General features: G+C 43.3%; 1 protein-coding gene across 2 annotated transcripts; it reads left to right on the top strand.

Annotated features, from left to right (window-relative positions):
* The first annotated feature begins 5,590 nt into the window (after window positions 1–5,590).
* IFI6 (interferon alpha inducible protein 6) lies at window positions 5,591–9,212 on the top strand. 2 transcript variants are annotated; one of them, XM_011357710.2, is made up of 6 exons: window positions 5,602–5,738; window positions 5,995–6,088; window positions 7,061–7,162; window positions 7,514–7,594; window positions 7,676–7,825; window positions 8,993–9,212. In XM_011357710.2, the coding sequence occupies exons 3-6, from the start codon at window positions 7,093–7,095 to the stop codon at window positions 9,085–9,087; spliced, it is 396 nt and encodes a 131-aa protein (XP_011356012.1). In that variant the 5' UTR covers window positions 5,602–5,738; window positions 5,995–6,088; window positions 7,061–7,092; the 3' UTR covers window positions 9,088–9,212. The 2 variants fall into 2 exon arrangements, with proteins under 2 accessions (XP_011356011.1, XP_011356012.1); XM_011357709.2 differs by lacking the exon at window positions 5,995–6,088 and having other exon boundaries at window positions 5,591–5,738.
* Window positions 9,213–9,613: the final 401 nt, after the last annotated feature.

Below are 9,613 nucleotides of genomic sequence, written 5' to 3'. Positions count from 1 at the left end.
TTTCCTTTACCCAAGGAAATCTATCAAAAAAAATGTTACTAAGGGCAATGTCAGAAAGTATACTGCCTATGTTTTCTTTTGGGAGTTTTGTGGTTTGGGGGCTTACATTTAAGTCTTGAATCCATTTTGAGTTTATTCTTGTATATGGTGTAAAAAGGTGGTTCCATTTCTTTTTTCTTTTTTCTTTTTTTTGCATGTATCTATTCAGTTTTCCTAACACCATATATTGAATAGAGTGTCTTTACCTCATTGTGTATTCTTGCCTCTTTTGTCATAAATTAAATGACCATATAGGAGTGGGTATATTTCTGGGCTCTTTATTCTGTTACATTGATCTATGCCAGTAACATGCTATTTTGATTGCTATAGCCCTGAAGTTTAGTTTAATATTAGGTGGCATGATACCTCCAAGATTGCCATGGCTATCTGAAGTCTTTTATGTTTCCATATAAATTTTAGGATTATTTGTTCTAGTTCTGTGAAAATTGCCATTGGTATTTTGATAGGATTTCATTGAATCTATAGATTGCTTTGGGTAGTATGGACATTTTCACAATATTAATTCTTCCTATCCATGAGCACGGTGTATGTTTTCATTTATTTGTAGCTTCTTAAATTTCTTTCTTCAATGTCTTATAATTTTCCAAGCACAGATATTTTACCTCTTTGGTTAAATTTATTCCTAGGTATTTTTTTTTATACAATCGAGATTGTAAATGGGATTGTTTTCTTAATTTCTCTTTCTGATGGTTCATTATTGGCATATAAAAATGCAATCAATTTCTGAATATAAATTTTGTATCCTGCTACTTTACTGAATTCATTGATCAATTCTAATTATTTCAGGGTTTGGTTTTGTGGGTTTTTTCTTTTTTTTGGTATAATCTTTATGGTTCTCTGTATATAATATCATGTCACCTGTAAATAATGACAGTTTTACTCTTTTCCAATTCAGATGAATTTTATTGCTTTTCTTATCTGATTGCTGTGGCTAGGACTTCCCTAAGAATCTGTTGTGGCCTGTATAGAATAGATCAAACCAAGTATGCTCTCAAAGGCTGTTTGTTAGCCGGCGGCTGTCCTGTACAAAGGAGCAGCCCCAAAATGCCAAGATACAAGGTTTTTAAGTCCTAAATCCCATTCTTCATTCTATCTTAAACACAAAGGTCTATCTTTCTCCTATTCACTACCTGTCAACCCACTGGTCAGGTGTGCAAGCGGGGAGTACAAAAGCAGAAAGCTTGTTGTTAGAATGTTATGGTCCTATGGGTGATTGCCTATGTTCCCATGGGCAATAGCCAGTATTCTCATGGGCGATGGCCAAACAGTAATTTTCAGCTTATATACAATTGATTATTTTTCATGCCACTCAAGCAGGGTTACACAGGCTAAAATTGGCAGTTAGCGTATGAGCTCATTGTTACAAGTTTCATGATCAACAGAATGTAGTTAGGGGTTCCAGAAACTAGGCCTAAGGTATAGACTTCCTTTGTCCAGTTTCAGGTTTTAATTATCCTTTAACCCTTTCACATTTCAGCAGGCTATCACAAATCTTTATCTCATAAATTCTCCTGAGTTCTCCTGGGTAGGAGAAGCACTCTCAAATAACTGAGATCAGTTCCTAGCAAATCCTGAGTGGGAAAATTTAGGTTCTGACCTAGGAAAAATAAGCTACATATCAAAGGAATAGAAAGACCTGGCTAATATATGTGAGACTGATCTTAGAAGGAATCAAAACCCCCTGATATGGCAGTGAGGGGCAAGAATGGCAGAATATAAGACTGGCTAATGGCAGAGATTTATGGCAAGTTGATTATGGGGATGGGATAGATGGACAGCTGACTGGGTGATCTTCAATTTTTATACTTTAAAAAAGCAAGAGCTGGTAAGCAGAAGACTGACATCAGCTGCCACAATGGAAAATTATGGTCCCTCATCTAGGTTTTAGATCTAAGTTCACAGAACCAGAATCCCTTGACGACAGGGAGGCCATATCCCCTTAAGGAATGACTGCCACTGCATCATAATTATATATAGTAAATATTCCTCTAACCCTTTCCCAAAGGGATCTGTTGCCATTTGCCAAGATAACTGTGGATTGGAAAAAGGAAGATATTCAGACTTTTCAAAGATTGTTAATGATATAAAGTCTGAGCTGGCACAGAAGCTGAGAGACACAAATTATCATCATAGTTCCTTGGTTAGAGTAGGGACTAAAGGAGGCCAGGTGATATGAGGAGTTTAGCCTAAGTCCAATGGGTTCCACAGAATCTGACAGATCCTCTCATTGATTCTATGAAATCTGGAATAAAGGTCATTATGATAGGACGAGCCAAGTGGAAACCCCTGAAACTGCCTGTTAGTCAGGGTTCTCTAAAGAAACAGAATCAATTGGAGATTTTATATATATATAAATATATATATAAATTAGCTTATGTAATTGTGGAGTCTTACAAGCCCACGATTTGCAGAGTAGGCCAGCAGTTTAGAGACCCAGGGAAAAATTAGAGTTACAGCTCAGGTCCAAAGGCAGACTGCAGGGAGAAACCCCTCTTCTAAAGGGAAGTCAGTCTTTCTTCTCCTAAGGCCTTCAACTGATTGGATGAGGCTTACCAGATTATACAGGGTAATCTGCTTTACTTAAAGTGTACTGATTTAAATGTAAATCTCATGTGAAAATTATCTTCACAACAATATCTAGGCTACTGTTTGACCAAATATCTGGGTACCATGGCCTAGCCAAGTTAACACATAAAATTAACCATCAAACTGCCCTACAGTTTATTTCCACAGTAGTATTTCTGATCTAATACCTTAGCAGAGGTTGTGTTGCCCATCATATCCCCCTTCAATTCATCTGTCTGGCCGCCAGGAAAACAGATGCATCATGGTGGATTATGGATGAACTACTGAAAACGTAACCACATGACAGCCCCAATCAGAACTGCTTTACTGAATGTGGTATCTTTACTGGAGCATATCAGCACAAGCTCTAGCACTGTGTATAGTTATTGATTTGGCAAATGCTTTCTTTGCTTTTTTATTAATTTATTTTAAATTATAGTTCAATATTATATTAGTTTCAGGTACACAACATAGTGATTAGATACTTATATACCTTACAAAGCAATCATCCTGATAAGGCTTACTATCCATTTAACACCATACATAGTTATTAGAATATTATTGACTATATTTCTTATGCTGTGCTTTACATTTCTGTGACTTATTTTATTTATTACTGGTAGTTTCTACTTTATAATCCCCTTCACCTTTTTCACTCATCCTTGCAACCTCCACAAATATTTTCTTTTTAATGCCCGTGAGAAGAGATCATCAAAGGCAGTTTGCTTTTACTTCATAATGTCACAGTGACAGCATCTTCTTTCTCTTCCCTCAGGGCTTTGTTAACTCTCCAGCTCCCTGTTATAATGTAGTCTTCAGGGACCTTGATCACCTTGACATTCCACAGAACAACATGCTGGTTCACTACATTGATATCATCACGCTCATTGGACAGGAATAGGAAGTGGTATAAGCACCATGTTTGCCGGAGAGTGGAAGATAAATTACATGAAAATTCATGGTCCTGCACATTGGGAACATTTTTAGAAGTTCACCAGTTTGGGCATGCCAGGATAAGTTATCTTTCCTCACACATCCCACCACTTAGAAGAGGCTCAGTGTTTAGTGGGCCTCTTTGGATTTTGGAGGCAGAATACAGACACTTAGAACTACTTCCCCAAGCTTTTATTGAGTGATCTGGAAAGCCGCCAATTGTGAGTGGTGTCCAGGGCAAGAAAGGACTGTGTAGCAGGTTCAAACCATAAAATAAGCTATGCTGTCACTTTGAATTATATGATCCTGCATATAGAAGGTTGCCGGAGAAATTCATCTGGGATAAAGATACTGTAGGGAGTCTCTGAAAGCTCAAATAAAAGGGTTGCAGTGAGAACCCTTAGGATTCTGGAGTTAGGCCATATTCACCATGGTCCATTTGAATAAAAAGGTCCTGATGTGTCACTGGGCCCAGTAGTGACTGAGCATCTGACCACCGGATGTCAGGTGGTGCTACGGTGTAAGCTAGATGTTATCAGACAGGCACAGGCAGCAATCCAATATGACTGAAGGTGTACATTCAGGGCTGAACTCAAAGAGCCCAGAAGGCATGAGTAAATCACATGGACAGGCAGCTCAGACTCCCACAGCACCTAATTCTGTTGATCTGACATCCCTTTTTTAACTTGTACCTATGGCCTCTTGGAGGCTTCTTTGCAACCAACTAGTAAAAGGAAAAAAGGAGTTGAAACCATTTCACAAGTAGGTCAGTAAGGTATTTTGGCACCATTTGGAAATGGACCACTCTATTGCAGCCCCGGTTGGGGGTATCCCTGGAGGACAATGGTAAATCCTCCCAGGGAACAGTATACTTTGTCATCCCCTTTGTATGGAGGAAGAGATGGACTGAGGTTCAGATATATACTAATTCCTGATAAGTGGCAAATGACTTGGCTAGTTGATCAGGGGCATGGAAAGAAAAAAATTGGACTTTTGGAGATAAGTAGGTCTGGGTAAAGGGCATGGGGATGGAGCTACAGGAGTGGGCACAAAACATGCAGATCTTTGTGTCTCACATTAATGCTCACCAGAGATCATCCACTGCAGAAGAAACTCTCCAGCCAGATGGTCAGCCAGCCTCTAAACTTAGCCACTCTGTTGCTTTCAAAAGACCCATAGAAAAGTGGCCATGGTGGCAAGGAAGCTATGAATGGATCCAACAACTTGGGGTCCCTCTCATCAAAGTTGATCTAGCAACCGCCAACAAATACTCAACCAGGCAGCAATAGGAAGTAGTATAGTAACATTGATCAGGGAGAGCAGCCTGCTACCTGGTGACAGGTCGTTTATATCACCTCTCTTCCACATTGGAGAAGGCAGTGATTCATCCTTACTAGAACTCACATTTCTTGTCCATAGTGCTTCTGTAAACATCACCATCCAGAGGCTTATAGAATGCTCAATCCATTACCTAGGGCCAGAGGATCCATTTTATGACGAAAGATGTATGACAATGTCCACAAGCACCTGGGCTTCGCTGGTCTTACCATATGCCCATTACCCATCGGCAGCCATCCTGAGATAGCAATGGAATGAAATGACTTGATTTCCACAAGTCTTAATCTCTTCTGCAAAACGAGGATTATAAACAGTATATGGTACTTCATGAAACTATTGTGGGATTAGAAAGGGATCATGTACACAGAGCACTTTTCATAGGCGTTGGCTTGCAGCAATGCCTACCAATAAATGGTAGGCATTATTATTAATTGAACTGAATTGTGAAAGGCCTCTGGGCCCCAAGAGGAGCTGGTGGTCAAGCTTCACTAAACCCAGCATGGCTGTGGATTCCACTGTAGTGTGACCTGCTTTGAATACTCTTGGCTGTTCAAAGCTTTCAGTTTGAATTACATTTTTTCTGCCAGCAGAGAATGCAGAGAGGCTGTCACTGATCCAAGCTAGAAGAGAAAAGAAACTCTGCAGAGTGCAGGAAATGGAAACTCTGACAGGGATTGGCAAATGATAAGGAGAGGGAGGGCAACAGTCTGAGTGTGATTATAAAAGGTCAGCCTTCGGCCTGAGAGCAGTTGCTGTTATCTACTGCTGCTCACATCTATCAGCAGGCTCTGGCAGGAAGACTCCTTCTCTTCTTTCTGCAAGAAAACCCCAGAAGCTGTAAGGTATGGATCTCAAGTGGTCACTCTCTGCCAGGCTGCCTGCCAGTGAGCCTCATGCTCCGAGAGCCAGGATGCCTATTCTTCAGGGAGGCTATATCCCTGAGTCCCTTTTAGTGTTCTGGGCTAAGACCGATCTGATGGGATGGTTGGGGATTTTAGGGGGCTGAGGTGAAAACACCAGGAGGCATGAGACTTAGCTTATAGATGCTGAGTCAGCAATATGGCCTTAACCCTATCACTTCTCTTTTTTGGGCTTTAGTTCTCCATCTGAAAAAATGAAAAACAAATTACCTTACCTGTCATTGGACTGGACAATTTTTTGAAACCCGTTTGTTGCTGGATCTAATGTGACAGTGAGTTTATCTTTAAGGATAAATGAAATGATCTGGAATGGTTGTTAAAAGTGTGGGTTGAGGCATCAGTCAATTGCAGGTTTAAGTCTTGATTCTGCCATTTCATGGCTTGGCAAGCTTGGAAATGTTAAACGGTCTGAGCTTCAGTTTCATTATCTATAACAACAGTACCTGCTTCATGGGGTCGTTATGGGAATAAATGACCTTGTGCCATAAAGTGCTGAGTAAGTGCTCAATACATGGGGGATTTTTTGTTTGTTTTTAATTCAAGAAAATCGCATTGAGCCAACAAAAATCACATTATAGGTGAGTATGGGGGCATATGTATTTTTCTATTTTGTGGTGTAATAGAAAGAACATAGATTTTGAATTCTGACAGTCTTGAATTATGTCCGGGCTGCACAACTTACTGTGTGTCCTTGGGGAAGCCCTTAACCTCTCTGTGCTTTCTTTCTGAAAAATGAAGTTGATGTGAGGCCAGTGTTTGGTGCCTGTAAATATTCAATGTATTGGAAGAATAAGTTTATCAACAAGCATTTTTTTAGAAAATTCTATGTGGCAGGCAATGTTCTAAGTGCTAGGGGCATACTGGTAAACGGTTTCAAAACTAACGGCCAACCTCTGAAATAGGCTCTATTAATACTCCATTTTAGGGATAAATAAATTGAGGCCCATAAAAGGCTCTATTAGCCTGCTTGGGGTGACAGGGCCAGCAACAGCAAAGTCAAGGACAGAAACCCCAGGAAAGATACTAGCTGACATCATTGAGCACACGCCATTTCCCAGGCACCTTACCTCCTTCTGGGTAACCCAAGAACATCACCGCGGTTGTTGACGCTAGGAAAAGGAAATCCCGTGGCTCCTTAGAGGGGTCCTGGGCTCAGTCCAGAACACCTCGCTGCTGTGTATGGAAAACAGCCAAGCAGGTGTGGCTTGAAAAAGGCTCTAGACCATCTCCTTCTCCATTCCTAGGTCCTGCGACAAAGCCTGCGCGCTGCGCCACCATGCGGCAGAAAGCGGTATCGCTCTTCTTGTGCTACTTGTTACTCTACACCTGCGGCGGAGTGGAAGCAGGTAAAGATCTTGGGGCAGGGGAGGACTTTGGGAAAAAGAAGTGGAGAGTTTCAGAGACCCAGACTTGCCCCTGAACTAGAGGAGCTATTACAATGGACAGAGAAGGCTTGTCGTAGCCAGAGTCCCAGATTCGAATCCCTACTCTATCAATTCCTCCATTTTAGACATTTATTTATTCTATGCCAGTAACGTGCTAGGTACAGCGCCTTGGGAAAAGTCTCTTCCCTTCAGTGAGGCTCTCCCAAATGGGAGGATGGTGGCCCCTCAGCTCTGCGGGTGTTCCTGAGCATCATCCACAGAGTAGGGGACCTTGCTCCCAGCTCCACTCTGCTTTGTCCGCTCTCCCTACAGGCAAAAAACGAGACTCCAAGAACTCTGAGGACAGAGGCTCCGGGTTCTGGAGCGCGCTGACCTACATGGCGGTTGGAGGAGGTAGGTGTGGAGGGCCGCGAGTTTGGGAAGGTGGAGCGGGCCCTGGCTGCAGGCACTGCCTCACCGCCTCCTCTTCCCCAGGGCTCCTAGCTGTTGGGCTGCCCGCTCTGGGCTTCGCGAGCACGGGCATCGTCGCCAACTCGCTGGCCTCCTCGCTGATGAGCTGGTCAGCCGTGGTGAACGGGGGCGGCGTGCCCGCCGGGGGGCTGGTAGCCACGCTGCAGAGCCTCGGTGAGTCGGGGCGGACCCTGGGGGGAGGAGGGGAGACACCAGGACCGCGGGGCCCTCTTTACTGTTCTGAGTCTTTTTCACAAGCTAACTAAGCTCTCTTATAATCCCCATCATACAGTGGGGGAAACTGAGGCACCAAGGAGTTAAGTAATTTACTTAAGTTCTCCCAGCTAGTTTGCACCAGAGCCAAGATTCAAATCCAGTCATTCTGATTCCTTCCTTTTAGCCAGGTGCCTCACTGATGCTTTGGCCAAGTCACAACAAGTATGTTTTCTCATTTGTTAACCAGTTAATCATCTTCGATTTAACATTTTATGAATCTGTTCAATCTCAGAGACCCAGAGTGGTAAAGACAAATTCAATCTCATACCAGTCTCCAGCCTGACTTGCATTTCTTGAGCACCATGAAAGGGATGATACAGAGCTCAGAATGCTCCTTCTAAAAAATGTGCATTTCTCTCTCTCTCTCTCTCTCTCTCTCTCTCTCTCTCTCTCTCTTTGTCTCTTACCCCCCCACCTCTCTCTCTCTCTCTCCTCCACCCTCTTTTTCTTTCTCTTTCTCTCTCTCTATCTCTGAGGCCCCCAAAATCCTGGAGAAAAACCTCCCCAGACAAATGTCTTCTCTGAACCCTCCAGCTTTCAATTTTTAATGACAAAGCCCAAAGAACCAGGCCAGAAAAACAGAGCCCTTCTCAGAGAGGGCCAAAGGGAAGACACAGACCAGACCACACCCCAGCCGTGGGAAATGAAAGGTGTGCACAGGGCTAGGAACAGTCCTGTGCTATAAGATTGTCGTCCTCCCACATGTCACAGGGTTGTGGCAAGGATGAAATCTCTTACTGGCGACCTCTCCCCCAGCACTCACAGAGAGGTCTCCACAAAGGTGGCTGTTATTAGCGTCATTGATAACACCATATATTCACTACAGACACGAAGAGAGTGAGCTGTTATTTTGTCTTTTTCATCTCTGAAATACATCTCTGATTTGAGATGGCAAGTTGGGGGAGGGGGAAGATAGGATTCACTTTGCAGAAGTCCCATCCCCTCTCAAGGCCTCTTTATCTCCATCTGAAGATGAAGCAGTTAGACTTGACCAATGTTTTCCACTTTTGGATTCCCAGGCCTGATGCCTGGGTCCCAAGTGACCTGGCTGTATTTGCTTTACAGGGACCAGTAACCTCATGGCCAAGGCTGGTGCCGCTCTGGGCTATGCTGTCTACACCCAGGTCCATAAAAAGGGGGAGGAGGAAGAGGATGAGTAGTCAGCAGCTCCCAGGAACCGATTCCTCTTCTTCCTTGCTCCCCTTCTTCTCATTGAAGTCTAGAGCTTTCTCTGTTATACTCCTCAAACACACACAAAAAAACAATAAACTTCTCTCAGAAAATGCTTTGTCCTTTTGAGTCACCTTGCTACGAGAAGCCCAACAAGATCTGACTCTGGTCTGCCTCATCCCCCTAGAGCCAACCATAGCTCCTGGAACACAGCCAGCTGGTTTTGTCTCTTGGGCCTTGGCATGTGCCATTCTCTCTGCCTAGAATGTCCTTCTGAAGCTCGTAACCCGGCTCAGATATCCCCTCCTCTGGGAATCCTTCCCAGCTGAGCCTCCTGCTGCCCTTGTCACAGAATGAATGCTCAGGCTTGATTTCACAGGGGGCCTGGGGAGGCAGAGCTCAGTTTGTTCTCAGGGAAAGAAGCTTCCAGCTACTCCTCTGATTAGGCAGAAATGTAGACGCCAGATCTCCATTCTCTGAAGAAGCACCAGAGTGGTCTCCCTCTGACAGAGAATA

Source organism: Pteropus vampyrus, unplaced genomic scaffold (genome assembly GCF_000151845.1).
Source record: "Pteropus vampyrus isolate Shadow unplaced genomic scaffold, Pvam_2.0 Scaffold36, whole genome shotgun sequence".
NCBI lineage: Eukaryota > Metazoa > Chordata > Mammalia > Chiroptera > Pteropodidae > Pteropus > Pteropus vampyrus.
Note: the sequence above shows the minus strand (reverse complement) of the source record. Positions and strands in the feature narration are given on the sequence as shown.

Bases quoted from the DNA above. Each gene is read 5' to 3' on its own strand.
- IFI6 (XM_011357709.2), top strand. From the start codon at position 7,093: ATGCGGCAGAAAGCGGTATCGCTCTTCTTGTGCTACTTGTTACTCTAC. The intron at 7,595-7,675 runs GTAGGTGTGGAG...CCTCTTCCCCAG, and splicing joins CTACATGGCGGTTGGAGGAG to GGCTCCTAGCTGTTGGGCTG. The intron at 7,826-8,992 runs GTGAGTCGGGGC...TTTGCTTTACAG, and splicing joins AGCCACGCTGCAGAGCCTCG to GGACCAGTAACCTCATGGCC.